This window comes from Salmo trutta, chromosome 22 (genome assembly GCF_901001165.1).
Source record: "Salmo trutta chromosome 22, fSalTru1.1, whole genome shotgun sequence".
NCBI lineage: Eukaryota > Metazoa > Chordata > Actinopteri > Salmoniformes > Salmonidae > Salmo > Salmo trutta.
The window spans coordinates 37,843,535-37,869,016 of record NC_042978.1 but is presented as its reverse complement, the minus strand read 5'-3'; the positions used below and the strand labels follow the sequence as shown (position 1 = coordinate 37,869,016).

General features: G+C 44.2%; 1 protein-coding gene across 2 annotated transcripts; it reads right to left on the bottom strand.

The window, feature by feature from the left end:
- Positions 1-2,487: 2,487 nt before the first annotated feature.
- Positions 2,488-24,640, bottom strand: LOC115158693 (protein FAM102B). Of its 2 annotated transcripts, XM_029707902.1 has the most exons (11): positions 24,352-24,640; positions 18,001-18,121; positions 17,810-17,839; positions 15,675-15,791; positions 15,404-15,450; positions 12,857-12,951; positions 10,435-10,533; positions 9,026-9,338; positions 8,531-8,667; positions 3,098-3,167; positions 2,488-2,909 (listed from the first exon to the last, which is right to left on the bottom strand). In XM_029707902.1, exons 1-11 carry the CDS (start codon positions 24,495-24,497, stop codon positions 2,867-2,869), a joined length of 1,218 nt encoding a protein of 405 aa, XP_029563762.1. In that variant the 5' UTR covers positions 24,498-24,640; the 3' UTR covers positions 2,488-2,866. The 2 variants fall into 2 exon arrangements, with proteins under 2 accessions (XP_029563762.1, XP_029563763.1); XM_029707903.1 differs by lacking the exon at positions 10,435-10,533.
- Positions 24,641-25,482: the final 842 nt, after the last annotated feature.

The window sequence follows — 25,482 nt, the reverse complement described above, 5'->3', positions numbered from 1 at the left end:
GGAAGGAACATGTTCCTAATAAAATGTCATGAGAATATAGTCATTGCCTGGTTCACACACAATCAACATTTTGAACCGTTTTAATCAACAGTGCATGGTGCACAGGAAAAGCATACAGTACACCTGGTAAGGAAGCAAATGTTGGTCAAAAAGACAGGAACATTGGACACTGTCGACACTGACAGAAAACGTCACTTTTACAGGAGGATACGGGTTACAGCTCCTTAATACACACAGCTTCACAGAAGAGAAAAGGCAACCATGTTTGTTACATGTTAGGTACTGACTGAGCTGGGAAACAGGAACTTAGGCTGCTGCCTGTCTAACACCTGTCTACTGGAACTGATTTTACTGAAGGAAGGTAGTTAACAGGCTTATTTCTATTCAAGAGGAATAGTGAATGGTAATACAATGCACCAAGTGCCTTGCTAAAGGTTACAATACTCATTATTAGTTTCTACCATGCTCTGGATCTATACATCAGTTCTGTTCTTAAATTTGTCTCAAATGAGGCCGTAAAGAGAACTTCCAGGTAAGTGATGGCACAACATAAATGAATCACACAGGTATTTGTGGTCTTACTAAACGTACAGATGTAAGAAACCTTGAACCACAACACAAGTTCAAACATATGTGATGGTGGAATTGTGGTTTTCAAGCTCTGTTTTAACTCACTGAAGAAATACAAAAATCATGCAAACAATAAACATCTACACAAAGAGAAATAACAGATTAATTCAGAGTTATAATACCATACACTGATGACACTGCAGAAATCAGCAAATGACTGAACATAACTTAGGTCAGGATATGGTTAACCTCTAGTATGGCTTAAGACAGGAGACGATCACATACACTAAATGTGTAATGCCATCATATCTTAACTTACTCTGAATATGTATTGTTATTTCTATTTAATGAGACAGACCAATTAACAAGATTAATCATCACAAAATCTTGTAGTGTATATTATTTCCCCCCCAATGTCAGTTTCATAACCGTATTTGACATAGATTATATTCAAGACATGGGGGGACCAATCCATTACATAGTTCAGACAACGAATAGCAGAGTCATCATCAGCCTCATCTGATGTAACTCTTGGCTTTTTGTCATATAAGCATATCATCATCATCATACCATCTGATATGCTGCTGAGAGAGAGAACCTTCATGGACCACACCGTCTCACTCTTCATGGACCACACAGTCTCACTCTTCATGGACCACACCGTCTCACTCTTCATGGACCACACCGTCTCACTCTTCATGGACCACACCGTCTCACTCGTCATGGACCACACCGTCTCACTCGTCATGGACCACACCGTCTCACTCTTCATGGACCACACCGTCTCACTCGTCATGGACCACACCGTCTCACTCGTCATGGACCACACCGTCTCACTCTTCATGGACCACACCGTCTCACTCTTCATGGACCACACCGTCTCACTCTTCATGGACCACACCGTCTCACTCTTCATGGACCACACCGTCTCACTCTTCATGGACCACACCGTCTCACTCGTCATGGACCACACAGTCTCACTCTTCATGGACCACACAGTCTCACTCTTCATGGACCACACAGTCTCACTCTTTGGAGTTGTTGTACTACAGAAGGTGACCAATAAGTGTGTACAATGGCAGTTCAATTGTTGACAATTTGTCCTGTAGCCTTCATCTTTACCTACGGAACAACGTTCTGTACCTACGTCAGCTTGGCATCAGTTTCTAAACCGTACAGTCATCGGTCATTGCAAAAAAAGAGCCATCCGGATTGGAACCCTGATATCTTAACCTGAGAGTCTGATTCTTTCAGAAGAAGCAAACACAAGCTTGACCTCACTCAAACAGAGCTTCTCTCCTCTTCCTCGCCATCTATTTCCCTCCCAACAAGCATATAAAAAGAGCAGAGCGGTTAGATTGTAAGGCGGTTTCTATTTCTGCCAGTAATGAGATCAGCAGAGGAGAGGAGCAGGGTCACCTTCAGTACCGAGTACATAACCTGCAGTCTCACTCCCAGCCCTGGCTCTGTATACTGCAGGATTATTGTAGGCTTACTATTATTACAACAGACTAGTGGCTTTAACACTTTACCAGAGACATATAGGCACGCACACAGTCATGCATACACACAAACACATAGCAAACACACACATGCACACCATTGGAGGCTGGTGGGAGGAGATATAGGACAGGCTCATTGTAATGACTGGAATGGAATAAATTGAACGGTATCAAACATGGAAACCACGTTTGACTCCGTTCCATCGATTCCATTCCAGTCATTACAATGAGCCCATCCTCCTATAGCTCCTCCCACCAGCCTCCACTGACGCGTGCACACACACACACACACACACACACACACACACACAACCTTTTAGCAGCTTATTGGTGGACAAAAGTTAAAATCCTACATTAAAAGGCAGTTCCAAATAAAAAACATTTTTGAAAAACCAAAGGACTGAAAACTAGGGGACTAGTGTTAACTAGGGAATGTATTGAAAAAGCATGGCATCATCCTCTTCAGCACAGGCTTCATTCATTCTGGTGACAAACACAGAACCAAATCACTTTGATCTCCAGCTGAAAAGGTCAGGTTTTCCTGTGGCCTCAACTGCAGATTTTAATAATCTGACTCCTTTCCCAGATCGAGGCATGGTGATGTTCTTCTTGACTTCACTGAGCTAATCTAACATGGGACTACAGACAGTGCACATAGTCTGTAAGCACACCAGAGGGCGCTGTTGCAGTCCATTTCTGACAGGCCAGTTTGCTGGAATTAAAGAAAGATAAAAACCACTGATGGATCTTTTGGATGTCAACTGTGCCACTCATCCTCCTGGTGGGGTTTAGGCCTAACGTTTAATCACCACCTGTTCATATGCACCAGCGCCAACCCTAAAACAAATAGGACAAATTAGCAATCACAAGTAAGTACCTGAGTGAGGAGTGAAAGTGGGTTGAATTTAAATAATAAGCATTTTAAGTAATCATTTAATAAACAAATCTATACATGAATAAATGAGATATATCCTATTTTAAGTGTGTGTTATTGTGAGAATAACTCTGTTAAAGACTTAGGCTACCTGGTAGGCAGGTGATGGCTTCCAAGGGCAGTGCTTCCTCCGGGACCAACAAACAACCGCAGGCCTTCCTCTGAAACAAACAGAAACAGACAGACACAAACTTTGAGTGGCATTTGTGGTGAAACCGCTTTATTTATTTAGCAGATGGAACATCAACACTCCTCATCAGGAGCCTGGTTGCTAGGCGATCAAAAAATGAATCCAGTATTGACAGGAGCCTTCTATTTCCAGCAGCATTCTGCTCGCTGTAGAGGAGGCCGGGACCTTGAAGAGTATCAGCGACACAATCCTTCCTCAGTAGAGATTCATTAAAACATGTTGATAGAAACCCCACCAACCCCTTCTGCATAGGGTACTCACCCATGGTAAGAATCTACTCCATATCACTGAGGTCACCAGGGAGCAAGCAAATGTATTACTATTACTTTATTATTATTATTATTTATTTATTTATATTATTACTTTATTATTCATTTATTATTGCAGCTGCCACCTCATTAAAGCCGTTAGATGCAGTTTATCATAGCGCACTGCGCTTTATTACGGGTGATTATTTTAGTACTCATCACGGCATTCTCTACCAGAAAGTTGGTTGGCCCTCTTCGATGTCACCTAGTTTGATACATGGCTATGTCTTCATTTATAAAGCCCTTTTACAAAAAGTCTCACTGTACCTAACATCATAACTAAACTTTAGACATACGAGTTACCACACCCAGTCTCAGGGATGGTTAACTCTGGGAATTCCTTTGGTCTCTACTGAGTTTGGTAAATCAGCTTTTAGTTTTCTTGCACCTTATTTGTGGAACAATCTTCAACATTTTCTTAGATTTGATGTGCTGGTACCTCTAGGGGAATTCAGAAAGCTGATTGAGGACCTTATTACTGATGAATATGTTTGTTTTTTATGACCGTGTTTTTCTTTCTGATTACATTTTGTTTTTATAATTTGTGTCTTTTCTGTATTTAGGGCTCATCTCTGAAAGAGACCTTGGTCTCAGTAGGACTCCCTGATAAAATAAAGGTTAAATGAGATATATATATATATATATATATACACACACACACACACACACACACACACACACACACACACCACACACACACACAGTTGAAGTCGGAAGTTTTTATACACCTTAGCCAAATACATTTAAACTCAGTTTTCACAATTCCTGACATTTAATCCAAGTAAAAATTCCCTATCTTAGGTCAGTTAGGATCACCACTTTATTTTAAGAATGTGAAATGTCAGAATAATAGTAGAAATAATTATTTATTTCAGCTTTTATTTCTTTCATCACATTCCCAGTGGGTCAGAAGTTTACATACACTCAATTAGTATTTGGTAGCATTGCCTTTAAAGTTTAACTTGGGTCAAAAGTTTTGGGTAGCCTTCCACAAGCTTCCCACAATAAGTTGGGTGAATTTTGGCCCATTCCTCCTGACAGAGCTGGTGTAACTGAGTCAGGGTTGTAAGGCCTCCTTGCTCGCACACGCTTTTTCAGTTCTGCCCACAAATTTTCTATAGGATTGAAATCAGGGCTTTGTGATGGCCTCTCCAACACCTTCACTTTGTTGTCCTTAAGCCATTTTGCTACAACTTTGGAAATATGCTTTGGGTCATTGTCCATTTGGAAGACCCATTTGCAACCAAGCTTTAACTTCCTGACAGATGTCTTGAGATGTTGCTTCATTATATCCACATAATTTTCCTACCTCATGATGCCATTTATTTTTTGAAGTGCACCAGTCCCTCCTGCAGCAAAGCACCCCCACACCTGATGCTGTCACCCCCGTGCTTCACGGTTGGGATGGTGTTCTTCGGCTTGCAAGCCTCCCCCTTTTTCCTCCAAACATAACGATGGTCATTATGGCCAAGCAGTTCTGTTTATGTTTCATCAGACCAGAGGACATTTCTCCAAAAAGTATGATCTTTGTCCCCATGTGCAGTTGTAAACCGAAGTCTGGCTTTTTTATGGCGGTTTTGGAGCAGTGGCTTCTTCCTTGCTGAACGGCCTTTCAGGTTATGTCGATATAGGACTCGTTTTACTGTGGATACAGATACTTTTGTACGTGTTTCCTCCAGCATCTTCACAAGGTCCTTTGCTGTTGTTCTGGGATTGATTTGCACTTTTCGCACCAAAGTATGTTCATCTCTAGGAGACAGAACGCGTCTCCTTCCTGAGCGGTATGACGGCTGCGTGGTCCCATAGTGTTTATACTTGCGTACTATTGTTTGTACAGATGAACGTGGTACCTTCAGGCGTTTGGAAATTGCTCCCAATGATAAACCAGACTTGTGGAGGTCTACAATTTGTTTTCTGAGGTCTTGGCTGATTTCTTTTGATTTTCCCATGATGTCAAGCAAAGAGGCACTGAGTTTGAAGGAAGGCCTTGAAATACATCCACAGGTACACCTCCAATTGACTCAAATTATGTCAATTAGCCTATCAGATGCTTCTAAAGCCATGACATCATTTTCTGGAATTTTCCAAGCTGTTTAAAGGCACAGTCAACTTAGTGTATGTAAACTTCTGACCCACTGGAATTGTGATACAGTGAATTATAAGTGAAATAATCTGTCTGTAAACAATTGTTGGAAAAATTACTTGTGTCATGCACAAAGTAGATGTCCTAACCGACTTGCCAAAACTATAGTTTGTTAACAAGAAATTTGTGGAGTGGTTGAAAAACGAATATTAATGACTCCAACCTAAGTGTATGTAAACTTCCGATTTCAACTGTATATATTCTTTTTATTACAACTAATTTGTATTGACAATTTTCGCAGTAACTTTTATACAGTATTTGAATTAATCACTCATGAATACTGGTGGAAATGTTACTGGAATGGAGTGTAATTTAACTTCATGAATGTCACGTCCTGGCCAGTATAAGGGTTAATTGGTATTGAAGTTTGGTCAGGACGTGGCAGAGGGTATTTGTTTTATGTGGTTCAGGGTGATGTGTTTGTTTAAAGGGTGTTTGATTTAGTATTCCGGGGTTTTGGCCACTGGGTGAGTTTCATGAATTCTATGTTTGGATTCATTGGGGTTGGGACTCTCAATTGAAGGCAGGTGTTGTCTATTTGCCTTTGATTGAGAGTCCCATATATGTGGGTGTGTTTTTGTTTCTCTTTTGTGGGAGATTGTTCTGTGTTGAGCCTTAGGCTTTGCCAGACTGTTTGTTGTTGTTGTTGTTCGTTTTCGTGTTTTGTTATTTTGGTATTCATTGTGTAAATAAATAAACGTCAAGATGAGCCTGCACGTACCTGCTGCGTTTTGGTCCTCCTTAACCGACGACAACCGTGACAGAATCACCCACCAACGATGGACCAAGCAGCAGAGGAAGGAGCAGAGGGACTTCGAGTTGGACTGGCGGGAGAAGTGGACCTGGGAGGAAGTTCTAGACGGGGCCGGACCTTGGCACCAGGCTGGGGATTATCGCCGCCCGCAGTGGGAAATTGAGGCAGCCAAGGCAGAGAGGCGGAGGTACGAGGCCATGGACGCGCTGAGGGAGAAGCACGAGAGGCACCCCCAATAATTTTTTTTGGGGGGGGCACACGGGTAGTTTGGCTAGGCGTAGGAAGAGCCGGAAGCCAGCTACCCGTGGTTATATGGAGGAGCGTATGGGGTGGAGAGCGCTATGTTTCGCTGAGAAGCGCACTCTCTCACCCATACGCACGCACAGTCCGGTGCGAGTTATTCCAGCCCCTCGCAGGTGCCGTGCTAGAGCGGGCATCCAGCCTGGTAGGAGGATGCCTGCGCAGCGCATCTGGTCGCCGGTACGCCTCCGAGGACCAGGCTACCCAACTCCCGCTCTACGCACGGCTACCATCAGGCCCCTGCACAGCCCAGTCTGCCCTGTACGAGCACCCCGCTCGTACAGGGCTACTAGTTCCATCCAGCCAAGGCGGGTTGTGCAGGAGGTAAGATCTAGACCGGCTGTGCGCCTCCATAGCCCTGGGTTTCCAGCTCCTGTCTCTCGTGCGGACCCGGAAGTGCGTCAACCCAGTCCGACTCGTCCTGTTCCCGCTCCCCGCACTAGCCTTCAAGTGCGTAAACCCAGCCCCGCCAGTCAACAGTCGTCGGAGCTGCCCGCCAGTCAACAGTCGTCGGAGCTGCCCGCCAGTCAACAGTCGTCGGAGCTGCCCGCCAGTCAACAGTCGTCGGAGCTGCCCGCCAGTCAACAGTCGCCGGAGTGGCCAGACTGCCCTGAACTGCCGGAGTGGCCAGACTGCCCTGAACTGCCGGAGTGGCCAGACTGCCCTGAACTGCCGGAGTGGCCAGACTGCCCAGACTGTCCCGAGTTGCCAGACTGCCCAGACTGTCCCGAGTTGCCAGACTGCCCAGACTGTCCCGAGTTGCCAGACTGCCCAGACTGTCCCGAGTTGCCAGACTGTCCCGAGCTGCCAGACTGTCCCGAGCTGCCAGACTGCCCAGACTGTCCCGAGCTGCCAGACTGCCCCGAGCTGCCAGACTGCCCCGAGCTGCCAGACTGCCCGGAGCGGCCAGACTGCCCGGAGCGGCCAGACTGCCCCGAACTGCCAGAGTGGCCCGACTGCCTGGAACGGCCAGAACCGGAGCCACCTCCTGATATAGGTGGGTTGGGGAGGGGGGGTGTAGCACAGTGCCGTCGTTGACGGCAGCCACCCTCCCTTCCCTCCCTTTAGTAAGGGGGAATTTTGTTGTTGTTGTTGTTGTTGTTTGGGGTTGTTTTTTTGTTTTTTTTAAGGTGCTTCCGGGGTTAGCACCTTGAAGGGGGGGGTACTGTCACGTCCTGGCCAGTATAAGGGTTAATTAGTATTGTAGTTTGGTCAGGACGTGGCAGAGGGTATTTGTTTTATGTGGTTCTGGGTGTTGTATGAGTTAGGAGGGCATTTGATTTAGTATTCCGGGGTTTTGGGCACTGGGTGAGTGTCATGAATTCTATGTTGAGTCTAGTGTGTCTGTTTCTATGTTTGGATTCATTGGGGTTGGGACTCTCAATTGAAGGCAGGTGTTGTCTATTTGCCTTTGATTGAGAGTCCCATATATGTGGGTGTGTTTTTGTTTGTCTTTTGTGGGAGATTGTTCTGTGTTGAGCCTTAGGCTATGCCAGACTGTTTGTTGTTGTTGTTGTTGTTGTTGTTGTTCGTTCGTTCGTTCGTTTTCGTGTTTTGTTATTTTGGTATTCATTGTGAAAATAAATAAACGTCAAGATGAGCCTGCACGTACCTGCTGCGTTTTGGTCCTCCTTAACCGACGACAACCGTGACAATGAATTCTAATACCACATCTCAAACATGCTTTCAACTTTATTTTTAGACCCAGTATACAATTCTAGAGTTAGAACTGCATGTAGAGGTAGAACTACCCCTCTAAGGTCAAACTATAACCTGCCTTGGTCTCTGACTGGCTCTGGAACTTGGTCTCTGACTAGGTTGTTAGGTACCTTCATGGCTGGAGTCCAGCAGGCTGGGGGTGAAGTCTTGACTCTGAAGGATCTTCTCCACCACATCATCAGCATCCACCCTCGATGCCTCCACCCTCATCATCTGACCCTCCATGGACCCTTGCTTCACCAGGTGTCTGGTGGTGGGACATACAGGATCAAGTTACAACACATAGGTTACATGCAGTCTCTTCAGATAAAAAGGGTTATCTTCTTTTTTTTATTTTTGTGTGACATCCGTGATGCTGAGAATGTTGTGTAACAGGAGTGACTAGTCCAGTAACTCAGAAATGTCATTGAGATACAGGGCTGTACAGTAATGTAAAGACTGTTGCTTAGGCTACCTCTCTTGTATCTCAGCATAGCAGCTTGCTCAGGTGTGAGGTTGTCTATTTATTTATCCTTTGTTCAATTATTAAGTCAACATTGAGATTACAGAATCTTTTTTTCAAGACAGCATCAGCATCATTGATCAGGGGAGTCTCTCAGTCTCACCTGTTGAGGCGTTCGCAGGACAAGGCGCTCTTCACCGGAGTGCCTGTACAGGAACCAGTGGTACCGGTGGGGGTGGGGTGTTCAGGCAGGGCTGTGCAGGCTGACGCCCCAGCAGTAGGGGGCATCATCCCCATCCTGGCTTCCCTGTCTCCCCTCTCCCGGTCCCTGCTCTCCCTCTGGTCCCTGGTGTCCCTAGTGTCGTCAGAGGGCTCCAGGATGCTGGCGATGCCGGTGGAAGCGCTGCCCACAGAAGTGTTCCTGCGGTGGGTACACTCTGACAGGCTGGAGGAGCGGGAGTGACCTGTGCTGTAGCCTGGGGTGGAGAGGGACAGAGGGTTAGAGCATTCAGACACATAGGCAGGCTACTTCAAAATATTGATCATTAATATCAATAAGTATTAACATCGAGGCATAATGCACTAAAGCACATACTCACACACTAAGTACATGGTCACTCATATACACACAAACACACAAAAAGAGTCCCAAGTTTGCATACAACATGTCAATCATTCACAATTTTAGAGAGCAGTTTTGTGTTATGGAAAAGGACTCAGAGTGGAGCAGATTGAAGCCTTGCGGTGTGATCAATGATTTAGCAGCAGAGATGGATGCTAGCCTAGCGCCCACACACTCACATGGCATTCATGTCTGCAGGAAACTGTTAACGCAGAGACACTGCAGAGTCTCAATGTACCGCTAGCTAGTCAGGCTACGGTGAAGGGAACAAATCTCCCACACACTGACACTCCCTACAGGATCACTACAAGCCAACCACTGTGTGTCTGAAATGTCTCTCAAAGCTAACTGATATAAAATCAACCCTCCAAACTATAAAGAAAATAGAATATTGTTCAACTAGTCTATAGACTTTTCTCTTGCTTTAATGTCTGTAGGAAGCAATGGTAGGAGTAGGTTTATCAGAGTGAGTTGGCTATCAGAGGAGTTGAGTGAACTCCTCACTTTCCTACAGACCCTTCATTATAGGGGATGTGATCTGCCTGTAACAGATCCTTCATTCACTAGCCAGACCACCCGTGTGTCTAGTTATAGGATACTGATGTAAAGGATTTTACTTGTATTAGTTTACCACAATAAACATGTTTCTTTTTTAATTACCACAGTAAAATAGGTCAAGGTTAGAGAGGCACATCAAAGACACCAGGCATGCAGACAGAGGAATTCAGCAAAGTAAAAATTGAGAAAAAGATAGAGAAAATAAAATGCTGAGACAGACAGTTGTACAATGGCCTGTATGGAAGTGACAATAGCCATACTGGGACTTTGAGTGATGACTAGCTATTTTGTATGTTAGCATGGTAGAGAATGAGGCACACCAGCTAGATCTCCACGCTACATGTTGCATTGTACATTAGAATGGCTGTGTTGGGAGTATTAGGAGGGCCTACCTGAGACTTTAGACTGCTGACTAGCGTAGCTGGATGTTCGGGAATGGCAGGAGCCCCCAAGTTCATCGGAAACAGAGGGACACTTTCCTTCCCGGCTCTCTGTCAGGTTTTTAAAACAGGACATAGGGGTTGGTAATGGGTTGAGAGTGGACTGGGATTACAGTAATATTCCTATAACAGTATTCAGAGTGAAGAGATTAACTAGGGCCAGCACACTGTGAAACGGGACCATGTCTATGTTCCCTCAGTCCTGTGCTCACAGGATGGACTGCTGTGAAAGGGGACCATGTCTATGTTCCCTCAGTCCTGTGCTCACAGGAAGGACTGCTGTGAAAGGGGACCATGTCTATGTTCCCTCAGTCCTGTGCTCACAGGATGGACCGCTGTGAAAGGGGACCATGTCTATGTTCCCTCAGTCCTGTGCTCACAGGATGGACCGCTGTGAAAGGGGACCATGTCTATGTTCCCTCAGTCCTGTGCTCACAGGAAGGACCGCTGTGAAAGGGGACCATGTCTATGTTCCCTCAGTCCTGTGCTCACAGGATGGACCGCTGTGAAAGGGGACCATGTCTATGTTCCCTCAGTCCTGTGCTCACAGGATGGACCGCTGTGAAAGGGGACCATGTCTATGTTCCCTCAGTCCTGTGCTCACAGGATGGACCGCTGTGAAAGGGGACCATGTCTATGTTCCCTCAGTCCTGTGCTCACAGGATGGACCGCTGTGAAAGGGGACCATGTCTATGTTCCCTCAGTCCTGTGCTCACAGGAAGGACCGCTGTGAAAGGGGACCATGTCTATGTTCCCTCAGTCCTGTGCTCACAGGATGGACCGCTGTGAAAGGGGACCATGTCTATGTTCCCTCAGTCCTGTGCTCACAGGATGGACCGCTGTGAAAGGGGACCATGTCTATGTTCCCTCAGTCCTGTGCTCACAGGAAGGACCGCTGTGAAAGGGGACCATGTCTATGTTCCCTCAGTCCTGTGCTCACAGGAAGGACCGCTGTGAAAGGGGACCATGTCTATGTTCCCTCAGTCCTGTGCTCACAGGATGGACCGCTGTGAAAGGGGACCATGTCTATGTTCCCTCAGTCCTGTGCTCACAGGATGGACCGCTGTGAAAGGGGACCATGTCTATGTTCCCTCAGTCCTGTGCTCACAGGATGGACCGCTGTGAAAGGGGACCATGTCTATGTTCCCTCAGTCCTGTGCTCACAGGATGGACCGCTGTGAAAGCATCCAAACAGACAAGTGGAAATGAAGTGGAAACCAATAGGTTGTCCTTAGTAGTCTGTCATCCCCTTATCAACACAATTTCAATCAAAATCACTTTCACTATGGACCTCCCCTCCCACAGACACAAAAGTGTGCTCCTATTTTTAACCAATAACCACGTGAGGGTCGGCGGCAGAGAGATCGGAGAGAGCATCAAAAAACCAGCCTGAATTATACATGAAGCCTCCTGGGGAGTAGAGCACACACCACTTCAGACAGAGGGAGAGAGAGAAAGAGCGAGGGGAGAAGAGTGGTCTTCTCTTCTACACATGTTGGATATGACACATTAACAGCAGTTGAATCACACCGAGACCGATTCACATTCCTGTATCAGGTGAGGATTAAAGATTGAGAGAATCTATAGGTGCAGCTGGTTATACAGCAAGTCAGTCTGCCATTCAAGAATATTATTATTAGTACAGGAACACATCTCAAAGTTACTGCAGCCAGAGAGAAAAGCAGACTTCGATCAATAACAAGAATCAATCACAGAGACTGAGAGGAATGATGGTCAGTAACTAATGCTCCATATACAGTCATTTATATCCTCGCATTTCACATCTGGTTTTCCTCAGTCCAGGTCTGTATTTTCTGAGGCATACAGCTCAGCAGCTGGCAGGGTTTATTCATGCTAATCACTTAATTGTCAAACAGAATAAGAAGCAAGTGCCTTGATTAATAGGCCTACAGATGTAGGATCTTAATTTGACCTGAATTGTCGCAGCAAAATAATCCTGCAGCAACAGGATTTGAATGTTTAGTCCATAACGTTGCTTGATCGGTGGTTAGGCTAATATCTGGTCAAAATGAGGCTACATGAAAAGTGGAATACTGTTAATATAACAGTGTATTAGTGCGGGTTTTCAGTACATTTATGTAAATCACAAAGCTCATCTGCATTTCCTGCGGTGCATGAAAATTCTCAGCAACAAACGAAAGAGTGATCAAATTAAGATCCGACACCTATATATAATCTTGCCTCTGATTTACCATAGATTTATTATACTGGACGTGTTTGTGAAAAGCTGCTATATTTCATGATGCAGTCCAACGCTGACTGAGGAACGCTGACTGAGTCATATAAACCCACTGTGGTGAGTTCTGTGGGAGAAGAGGTGTAGTAAGGAGTAGTTAGTCTAGTCTCATTTTACCCATGAAGGCCTTCTGGTTGTCCCCTCCCTTCCTCTCTTCCAGGAGGCTCTCTGCATCTCCCTGGACGCCAATAAATGTGCCTGTGGAAGGAGGCCTGTGGAGGACAAACAGAGGGGGTTGGTTCATGCACAGCAACACAAATTATTCGTAACAAAGCCTCCTTCACTCACGCCGCCAAACATACCCTCGTAAAACTGACTATCCTACAGATCCTCAACTTCGGCGATGTCGTTTACAAAATAGCTTCCAATACTCTACTCAGCAAATTGGATGCAGTCTATCACAGTGCCATCCGTTTTGTCACCAAAGCCCCATATACCACCCACCACTGCAACCTGTATGCTCTAGTCGGCTGGCCCTCGCTACATATTCGTCGCCAGACCCACTGGCTCCAGGTCATCTATAAGTCTATGCTAGGTTAAGCTCCGCCTTATCTCAGCTCACTGGTCACCATAGCAACACCCACCCATAGCATGCGCTCCAGCAGGTATATTTCACTGGTCATCCCTAAAGCCAACACCTACTTTGGCCGACTTTCCTTCCAGTTCTCTGCTGCCAATGACTGGAACGAATTGCAAAAATCCCTGAAGCTGGAGACTTATATTTCCCTCACTAACTTTAAGCATCAGCTATCTGAGCAGCTAACCGATCACTGCAGCTGTACATAGCCCATCTGTAAATAGCCCACCCAATCTACCTACCTCATCCCCATATTGTTTTTATTTACTTTTCTGCTCTTTTGCACACCAGTATTTCTACTTGCACATCATCTGCTATTTATCACTCCAGTGTTAATTTGCTAAACTGTAATTACTTCGCTACTATGGCCTATTTATTGCCTACCTCCTCACGCCATTTGCACACACTGTATATAGACTTTTTTATTGACTGTACGCTTGTTTACTCCATGTGTAACTCCGTGTTGTTGTTGTGTCACACTGCTTTGCTTTATCTTGGCCAGGTCGCAGTTGTAAATGAGAGATTATTCTCAACTAGCTTACCTGGTTAAATAAAGGTGAATAAAACAAAATTTTAAAATATGATTATGGAAAGAGTCATAAGTATTTGTCTAAAACATTCATGCAAGTGTTTTTTAATGAAAGCTCTGTCAGTGATTTGCTCTGTGTTTTATTAAAGGAAAGTGAAGGAGAAGGGGATACCTAGTCAGTTGTACAACTGAATGCATTCAACTGAAATGTGTCTTCTACATTTAACCCAACCCCTCTGACTCAGAGCGGTGCGGGGGGCTGCCTTAAACCCTCCAAGACAGTGAGTCTGATGATCAACAGCTTTCCTCCACCATCTGCCCAAGGCAATAGCACATAATACATTTTGGGGTCATCTCCTGCTCCAGGGGCAGTTGGCGTTCCTTGCCATTTTCCAACACAGACTGGGGCTGAAATAACATATTGTCCACTCTACTTTATCCCTTATATCACCCTGGCCTCTTCAATGCCTCTGCCTCTCCGTCCGCCCCACTCCTCTCGTGTTCTCAGAATACATGGCTGAAACAACTTCACAGTCACCTAGACCTCCTAGAGACAGTGAGACTATAGACCTACCCTGGATGTAGGTCTGCTGTTTTAACCCTGTACAGGATGACTATGTGGTGTGGTACTTGGCCAGCCAACTCAGCTGTGACCCTGGTCTGCTCTAGTTTAGTTTACACAGACACATCTGCTAGGTACAATCCTCCTCACATTCTTGGAACCGCTCCCGCACAAACATGGACACTGGCCAAAATGGCCAAAATGGCCCTGCGTTAGGGTTGCAGGGTTGGAGAGATGAGCACGTCCCCCTGGCACCCATCATAACTTCATCCCATGTAAAGCCTTCTCTAATGCTGTGCTGATCCCTGACTACCCATGCTACACACTCCTCACACAGTCTAACAGGCAAAGCCCTCAAGACCTGGAGCTTATTCAGGATGCAAAACCACAGAAATAACAGATACATTTCTAAGAACAGACATGACTCTCTGTCATGTCCAGGAGGGACATCTCTCTGTGCAAGATTAGGCTACATTTCTATTTACAACATTGCAACCCACTGAATACGGCCTTGGTTTGAAAGAGTATGTGCAAACCCCTTTCTTTTGCTAGACTTTACAGTATAACACAGTATTTACTCTAAAGTGGTGTTGACAGTTTCATGTAACCTGAAATGTAGGACCCTAAATCAGTGAGGAAATTAATTGCTTTAATGGTGAATGCTTAGTTTGAAATGTTCTTGCTCTCACCTACAATCTAAATGACACCCACTGTGTTCCTACTCTGTATTACAAATAAATACTATATAATAATTATCCTTCCTTAAACCCCCCACACAGCTGTAGCCTATCATAGAGAAGCAGGAAGGAATCCTTGCTGCAGTGTAGGTGGGCAGATAAACATTGGTCTCAAAGGGAAATGCTATGCAAATCTGAATGTGCTTCAATGTAGGGGGAAATCTGAGTGCATTTTCTTCAATTGCGTTTTTAAAATTTCTCGTATCTAAACACCAAATCATAATAGGCCTTAATTTAAAAAAGTGAAGGCACCACTTACGTTTTAAAACAGGGGTCCCCGGACATCAGTTGTGTGCTGATGATAACCTGTTACAAAAAGAAAACGGAGGTTTGAGCTCTCTTGACACTGACATACAAAACCTAGCCTGGTCCCAGATCTGTTTGTGCTGTCTAGCCAACTCGCTTGACAATGACTATAAAAAAAGAGTTGGCAAGACATCACAAACAGATCTGGGACCAGGCTAGAAGAAAGCAGCTGAGACTGATATGATATACTGGAATTGATAGAAAGCCATCTCTCCCATCAGTACCTTGAGTATGGAGTTGTCCTGCCGGGTGTTCTTGGTGTCGTAACCTTCCAGTAGACATCTACGTGTCGTGTTCCCAGAACCAGCAAACTCAGCCAGGTTCAGGTCTGCAAAGCCAAGCTGAGGAGAGAGGATCAGGTTAACTTGCAGACAGAGCTGCAGGGTGGTGTTGTGGGCTTTGTTGTTTTTCTCCTATCAATCCCTTTCTGTACCTCAACCTTTCAGTGTCTCTATAGAGAAACCAAAGGAAGAACCGTAGACTAATCCATTTTCTCTGGCTTTATTGATTTAATTTACTATTTTTAGTCTCTGGAGCGTAAACTTTAATTGGATATACTGGCTATTATCTAGGTTATTTCCCATTTAAGGTAAAAGCTAATCATTACAATTTAAATTGTTTAACACTGTAATAAATTTGTGTTTTTTCACTTCCTGTAGGCCTAAGTGTGCATGAGAATATTTTTAAAGGGTAAATATTTTACCACTAGAAAAAATAATTTGCAGTGTACCACATGGACAGAACTTAACTGTGACACCAACTCGAGACTACCTGCAGGCAGAGAAAGCAATCTGTTCACTAAGCATAGATCAATGTACAGTGAGGGAAAAAAGTATTTGATCCCCTGCTGATTTTGTACATTTGCCCACTGACAAAAAAAATGATCAGTCTATAATTTTAATGGTAGGTTTATTTGAACAGTGAGAGACAGAATAACAACAAATAAATCCAGAAAAACGCATGTCAAAAATGTTATAAGTTGATGTGCATTTTAATGAGGGAAATAAGTATTTGACCCCTCTGCAAAACATGACTTAGTACTTGGTGGCAAAACCCTTGTTGGCAATCACAGAGGTCAGACGTGTCTTGTAGTTGGCCACCAGTTTTGCACACATCTCAGGAGGGATTTTGTCCCACTCCTCTTTGCAGATCTTCTCCAAGTCATTAAGGTTTCGAGGCTGACGTTTGACAACTCAAACCTTCAGCTCCCTCCACAGATTTTCTATGGGATTAAGGTCTGGAGACTGGCTAGGCCACTCCAGGACCTTAATGTGCTTCTTCTTGAGCCACTCCTTTGTTGCCTTGGCCGTGTGTTTTGGGTCATTGTCATGCTGGAATACCCATCCACGACCCATTTTCAATGCCCTGGCTGAGGGAAGGAGGTTCTCACCCAAGATTTGACGGTACATGGCCCCGTCCATCGTCCCTTTGATGCGGTGAAGTTGTCCTGTCCCCTTAGCAGAAAAACACCCCAAAGCATAATGTTTCCACCTCCATGTTTGACGGTGAGGATGGTGTTCTTGGGGTCATAGGCAGCATTCCTTCTCCTCCAAACACGGCGAGTTGAGTTGATGTCAAAGAGCTCCATTTTGGTCTCATCTGACCACAACACTTTCACCCAGTTGTCCTCTGAATCATTTAGATGTTCATTGGCAAACTTCAGACAGGCATGTATATGTGCTTCTTGAGCAGGGGGACCTTGCGGGTGCTGCAGGATTGCAGTCCTTCACGGCGTAGTGTGTTACCAATTGTTTTCTTGGTGACTATGGTCCCAGCTGCCTTGAGATCATTGACAAGATCCTCCCGTGTAGTTCTGGGCTGATTCCTCACCGTTCTCATGATCATTGCAACTCCACGAGGTGAGATCTTGCATGAAGCCCCAGGCCGAGGGAGATGGACAGTTCTTTTGTGTTTCTTCCATTTGCGAATAATCGCACCAACTGTTGTCACCTTCTCACCAAGCTGCTTGGCGATGGTCTTGTAGCCCATTCCAGCCTTGTGTAGGTCTACAATCTTGTCCCTGACATCCTTGGAGAGCTCTTTGGTCTTGGCCATGGTGGAGAGTTTGGAATCTGATTGATTGATTGCTTCTGTGGACAGGTGTCTTTTATACAGGTAACAAACTGAGATTAGGAGCACTCCCTTTAAGAGTGTGCTCCTAATCTCAGCTCGTTACCTGTATAAAAGACACCTGGGAGCCAGAAATCTTTCTGATTGAGAGGGGGTCAAATACTTATTTCCCTCATTAAAATGCAAATCAATTTCTAACATTTTTGACATGTGTTTTTCCTCACTGTAACTATGTATTGTGAAAGAAAGCAAGACAAGTGTAAAAAGGAATCAATCTCTGAAACAGTACCTTTGCGTACGTCTTCCCACCCTTTAGCTCCTATCAAATAAAACAGTGAAATCATTTGAATGTAAACAGTGACAAAGCAGAAACCAGTTAACTTTATAGACATGCCTTATGCCAATCTATGTTCCAGATGAGGTTTTACAACATTAATAGGAACAGGATGAACAGGTTGAATAGGAGTCTGAGGGCCATACCTTCCTGACAGACACGCGGCACACACAGGGGTCAAGCACGCCCGTCCCAGCGGTGGCACTCATCTTACAAGGGAAGGAGAACCTCTTCTTCCAGCGTACACAGTTAGCATGGACCGGCTCCCTGTAGGAGAAATACAGAAATGGTCACATATTGATACACAACATCAGCACCAATCACATGGCATAGGTGATAGTATCACACACCGTCTGAAAGCGAGGCTAGACAACTGGAAACATGGGACGGTTCAACTATGGACATGGGTCAGCTTGACAATCCAGAGGGATAGATTTATCTGTCGTGGCAACATAATGGAAACATTATGATCATTAAACATGGGACTAATAGGTTATTGATTACGGATTGTCACTAGAACCCATCCCTACATGTTAATGGAGACCAACTGTAGAGTATTTAACCATGTGGTTTGCAGAAACACTTGATAGTCCATTGAAATTGATTATTGTCCTGTTTCAATCATGTAATTTTACTAACCCTGGTCAGCATAGGCCTAAGTGTTGAGAGAGAGACTGGTAGGAGGGGAAGAGATTGAAAGAAATTGAAAGAGAGAGAGTGTGTAGGGGTAGTATTCCAGTTCTCCAGATAGCTCTTCTTCCTCTGGCATCCTCTCTGACTTCACCCACTCAATGTTCTCACCATCTCCCTTCTGTCCAATCCCCCTGATCTAAATGGACCAATACACTTACAACTCTCACATCTCTCCTCTATAGTGAACAGCTGATGATGTCGTTGGAAATAAAAATATAAATTAATAATCCTTACAACATGACATCATCTTGTGAGAAAAAAAAATCCTTACATAATACTCAAACAGGGAACTCCCCATCCAGCTGAGTATTCCATTCCCCATACTCCTCAGGGTGAGCCCAGGGTTCTAACTAACTACACTCCTTTAATCCAATAACAGGGTGTGACCAGTGTGCAAATTACAGCGGTGGGGTGGGGCTGGTCTCTAATTCTATTTGTTAAAATGCAATTTTGTACAGCTACATTAGTACTATGAAAATAAAAGCTTATTCCAAATTAAACAAACAGCCCTGCCTCTCTGACAGTTGATTCAGGTTCTTTCAATCGCATTAATCTCTCTACGCCGCCTGTCTGCCTGCCTGTCTTGAGCTTTCGCTAGCAAACGTGCAACATTGTTTCATCTGGGCCCTCAGTTTCCTGTGGCGATGAGCTCGGGACAGATACTGCTGTATTTGCTTCAGTATTTCAGCCCCTTTTCAGAAGTCCCGTCATTTTAGGTCATTTCCACGTAAAAGGACCCATGAGAACCAACATGGGAAGTTCATAGGAGCATGTCAAATTGGGTGTCAAATGAAAGCTAAGAGTCTATATTTGTTTTAATGAAGGCAGATACAGTGCCTTCGGAAAGTATTCAGACCCCTTGACTTTTTCCACATTTTGTTACGTTAGCCTTATTCTAAAATGGATTAAATAAAAACCTCAGCAATCTACACACAACACCCCATAACGACAAAGCAAAAACGGAAATTTTTACAAAACTTTTACAAATGAAACACTGAAATACCTTATTTACATAAGTATTCAGACCCTTTGCTAGGAGACTCGAAATTGAGCTCAGGTGCATCCTGTTCCCATTGATCATCCTTGAGACGTTTCTACAACTTGATTGGAGGCCAGCTGTGGTAAATTCAATTGATTGGACATGATTTGGAAAGAAACACACCTGTCTATATAAGGTCCCACGGTTGACAGTGCATGTCAGAGCCAAAAACAAGCCATGAGGTAGAAGGAATTGTCCATAGAGCTCCGAGACAAGATTGTGTCGAGGCACAGATCTGGGGAAGGGTACCAAAACATTTCTGCAGAATTGATGTTCCCCAAGAACCCCAAGAGTCTTGGTGGTTCCAAACATTTTCCATTTAGGAATGATGAAGGCAACTCCATCATTCCTAAATGGAAAATGTTTGGAACCACCAAGACTCTTCCAAGGCTGGCCGCCCGGCCAAACTGAGCAATCGGGGGAGAAGGGCCTTGGTCAGGGAGGTGATCAAGAACCTGATGGTCACACTGACAGAGCCCGGGCTTGCACACATCAACAACTGACACCCACCGAAGCATCGTTACCCATCGCGCCACAAAAGCCGCGGCCCTTGCAACGCAAGGGGAAACCCTACTTCAAGTCTCAGAGCGAGTGACGTCACTGATTGAAACGCTATTTGCGCGCACCACCGCTAACTAACTAGCCATTTCACATCGGTTACACATAGTGCACTGTTTGGATGCTGGAATTCTTTTTGGAGTGGTCAAATGTGTGCAGGTAGCCTACTTTTTCAAGTGATTCATTTAGCTATTAGACGAAAACTTTAGTTTGTGTTGATGCCATATTAAAAATGTAATACATGTTTACCATTAAAATACACGTCTTTACTATTAAGCCCGTTTAAAAAAAAATCTCTCAAATAGGAAGTCTTGTGAAATTATTATTTTTTGTTCACTGAGTTGGTGGCATTATCCGGAGTCCGGGTATTGCCGGAGAAAACTTTGCTACATTGTTTATTTTCTATTCTTCTATTTCAGCAACTTCATGAACTTTGGTACCCATAGAGACCTAATAAAACTGGGCGCCAGGGATTTCTGTCTGGCAGACAATACAGAAGGAATGACACGCCAAGAGAAGGAAAGATAGAAAAGAAAGCAAGGCAGAGAGAAAATCTTTCCCCTACAAGGGACACAGGATGAATCATAGGTCTGGTTCTTCTCCCAGGAACAAAACACATTCTGCTTAGATTTAAAAAACAATCTCATTAACTTGTTATTTTCAATGAGAAACACCAAAGGCACTGAGAACTGTTCTCTTTGTTTAAAAATACCAGCATGTAGAATGGTGCATTGTGGTTGTTCTCTCACAGAACTAACAGAGAAGGCATTTGTCTTTCACATGATTTATTTCCTTAGAAATAATCTCACAGGGAATCATATCCATTGGCACTTACTGTAGGATACATTACAGTAGAGCATCAGCTCATAATGTATCCCTTTATGCTCCAGTATAACCGATGGCCTAGTAGCAGGCTTATCCATGTCAATTGATTGAGCCATAAATATTGGACTATAAATTGTGCCTTCCTATATTATACTAACATGTTTATTCTATTCTTTTTTTCTTTAACCTTTATTTAACTAGGCAAGTCAGTTTAGAACAAATTCTTATTTACAATGACGGCCTACCAAAAGGCCTCCTGCGGGGACAGGGGCTGAGATAAAAAGAAAAGAATTAGATGTAATGTAAATATAGGACAAAACACACATCGACAAGAGAGACAACACAACACTACATAAAGAGAGACCTAAGACAACAACATAGCAAGGCAGCAACACATGACAACAACATGGTAGCAGCACAAAATATGGTACAAACATTATTGGGCACAGACAACAGCACAAAGTGCAAGAAGGTAGAGACAACAATACATCACGCAAAGCAGCCACAACAATCAGCCCATGATTGAGTCTTTGAATGAAGAGATTGAGATAAAACTGTTGCAGCTCGTTCCAGTCTTTGGTCCCCTAAAATGGGGGGGAGAACTACGTACAATAAGTCATTTCTAAACGGTTTTTATTTAATTTATTTAACTAAGCAAGTCCCTTAAGAACAAATTCTTATTTTACAATGACGGCCTATCCCAGCCAAACCCTCCCCTAACCCGGACAACGCTGCGCCAATTGTGCGCTGCCCTATCGGTTCACCCGATATGGATGACAATACCCTCAAATTAAAGCTGACAGTCTGCACTTTAACTTCATAGTCATTGTATCATTTCAAACCCAAAGTGCTGGAGTACAGAGCCAAAACAACAACAAAATTGTCACTGTCACAATACTTTTGGAGCTCACTGTATCTTTAAGATATTTTCTAATTTCTCTCCCTCATGAGGAGAGGATATAATGATAGTTCCAGAAGTAACAAGTAATGGTAGACCTACCAATTAGTTATATACAATGAGAAATCAGTAGTCACAAACCACAGTAGGGTCACCTGCTACTGTCCTCCCTTCCACTGGCATACTGTTACGTTCAGCTCATAACTGTTTCTTTGTCTTTCTGTTGTCTGGTGGTCAAACCAAGAGTGTTAAAACAGTCTGAATCTGGACAACCCCTCTCTCTCCAGTTAATGTCACCTCTCCCTTGCCCTACCTCTCTCTCCAGTTAATGTCACCTCTCCCTTGCCCTACCTCTCTCTCCAGTTAATGTCACCTCTCCCTTGCCCTACCTCTCTCTCCAGTTAATGTCATCTCTCCCAGCTCTTACTGACACCTACCATGAGCCCCCCTCTCCTCCCATTTACTGTAACTAGCAACCACTGAGCACTGACCGACAGCGGACGTCGATGGACGTTGAAAAGTAGTTGAAATTTGGTCAGTTCACCCTGGCCTTCATGTTAACGTCCACAGACCGACCGGACTGGACCAAATCCGAACGCATCATAGGCATACGTTTCAGTTTGGATAGTACAGTAGTACAATGCAGTACATTAAAGAAAATCACAGTGTATTGTACTGTGATGTCCAAACTTGTGAAACGTGAAGATGGCATTTATAGCCATAATTATGCACTTCTGTGTAGTAATTCCATTACCGGGTATAAAACCACTACACTTACGGTAGTTCAATAACCAAAAGAGATTTTTTTCAAACTCAAGGTGCCATGTCATAGCTGACAGCCCATTTTTACTAATAATTTTACAAATATGTTATTGGGCTCATTTCTGGATGAGGAAATTACATTTTAGATGGTGTCATAATTTTCTATTCATTTTGGAGTAGAATGTCCTTTTAAAAAGTCACCAGAACTGAGCTACTCAGTCCTTCTACATACAAATTCTCCGGAGGGGACCCTGGATGCGGAAAACAAAGGGATCAACCCCTTTTCCCCCCAAATGCTACAAATTCTTCTAGAGGAAACACTGTGGCACTGACAGACTCATAAATATCCATTACTGAGGCCATTACAGAAGCACCCGCACACTGAAGAAATCAGCGATGGCATCAGAGGGGCTGGCGTGGTGTGGTCTGGCTAATTCACAGTGAAAGGAGCCCAAACAGACAGAAACACAGAGGCTCTCTATTCATACACAGGCCTACCACTCAGTCAGAGGAAGTTTTTACCAGATTAAGAGAAGGATTTGCCAAAGGCAAATCATTTCGAAATTAAAATATCAAGCTTGCACACAACCCCTGCATAGGCTAAGCTCCATCTCACGTCTGCAAATCTGACAAGCTTATCTGGGCCTGGGGACGTGTGCAGAGCTACGGACAGGCTCCAGAGTACAGATGTTAGGTAGGCTAATCTGACCCGAGCCAGCCCGTTTCAGACACCCAGACTCAGGCCCTGTATCCTGCCTTGCACAAAGAGATGCAGCATCACGACCATGAATCAGGAAGAAGCTGCTGTCACATCACTGCTGAATGGATGGCACTGGGAAATCTAAGATTCGTGTCAATCAATGGAAAGAGGAAGCAACAAAAGTTTAGGAAAAAGTATGATGTCATAGTGAATACTGGAGGCTTGGACTGACAACAGCAAGCCACACTGACTCTGCTGAAGGATTGCTGTACATATTTAGCCTCCTCACCACATTTCCTCTCTCCTCCTCAGGTATCAGGTTAATGTGAAGTTAAAGCTACAGTAGGAGATGGCTTCCAGAGGCAAGGAGATTAGCTACTTGATTAGCTAAACATAATGAAATCAAATACAATCCACTCTGTGAGAGGAACTCAGACCATTTATCATAAAACCAAACGAGTGCACAGTGCACCCTATGACCCCTGTCAGTAGTTGTCACACGCTACTTCGAGGAGTAATTACACAGTAATAAGGGCACTAATGTAAAGTGTTGCCTGTATTTATTTTGGATCAATCACCCATTTACTGAGCCTGGACTTTGACCATGTCGTGCACCATGTAGTGTGATACTGACAATGTTCTCAAATGTAAAATGGAACATGTTCCTACTTGTGACTCTCTCCACTCCATCGTCCTCGCAGACAGACATATTATTGTGCACACTAACGACAGGGTTTAGCAGTACCTTCCTTACTAGCTACACATACCGATCCAACCTGGCATTGTTTACAGCCGAAGCTGTGCACCGATGTGATGGTGCTAGTCAGATGACCGTCGCTAGCCTGGCAGCAGCTAACGTTATCTAGGTTACGGTAACAATGTTATACCTAGCTACCAATGTATGCTATTGCCTAATGTTGGAAATTCTGAACGTAACAGATAATAGACACAGGTACAAGATAATAAAACATTATCTAGCAATGAGTTGCTAGCTAGCTAGCAGTTAACGTTAGCATTCTTACCGAGAGGACTCCTCGGAGAAACCGCCGTCAAGGAGTCGGACTTTACAAAACAGGACACCGTTGACAAAGGGGACAGAAGAGAGCTCATCCAGCTCGAAATCCACTTTAAACTTGAATTTCTTTTTCTTCATCATCATGAAATCCATAAACCGTTAGTTGGGCCTGATATTGTGTCTTTCTTCTATGGATGTCAGTCCATTTTAATCTCAACACACCCCCATAGCAGCGGCGATGATTGGTGAGTGACAATGTCGCGCTACAGTCAGCCGCGGAGGAAGTCTTCGGGCTCGTTCCGGGTCCCCTATATTTATAGGGGACTGCATGGTGCGTTCCAGGTCACCTACATTGTAAGCGCTGCGGTCAATCTGTTTTCTTTCTTTTGGTTAACTTGTTTGTTACTGTTTTTAAAGTTGGGATCTATTCTGCTTCCATATTTTATTAACTCCCCAGCCAATAAGTAACATTAAAGAAAAAATGTAAAGAGGGAAAGAAGAGTGCATCCAGTCCTTAACAGTACAATGTATCGGTGTAGTCTGAATGGAAAAGGCAGCAGTACTTTGTCACCATCTTGTGGCAAATGAGCGGACTTACACACACACGCACACGCACACACACACACACACACACACACAGAGAGAGAGAGAGAGAGAGAGAGAGAGAGAGAGATGATTCGTTATATAAGTTATAAATACATTATGTAGCAGCCAGTGAGTTACAGGGAGATCATAGAATTTACAGACCATACACTGCATACTCAGCTGTCAGAGTTGGGCAGGGCAGAGAATCTATTCAGATGACTAATAGAAACGTGGTGATGGGGGGAGTAGGAGGGCTTATAAGGAGGTGAGAGACTGTAACCAAACTAATTTACTCTAACTTTCCTTCCTATTGAAATCTCTGTTGCACCAAAGATATGATAGGCTTAGAAAACAGCATATCAATAGCCTTTACTGGGGAATCCACACGCTTCCAGAGTGGCACAAAACAGCAGGGAGTGATGTTGAGACTCTGTGTAGACACACTGCTAGAATAGACTCGGCTACTTGTTTATACTAGGGTGTGTCCATCCAAAATGAAATGAGAGGAGGTCCCAAAACCCACCCTTTTTTTCCAGACAGTTTACCCTACCAG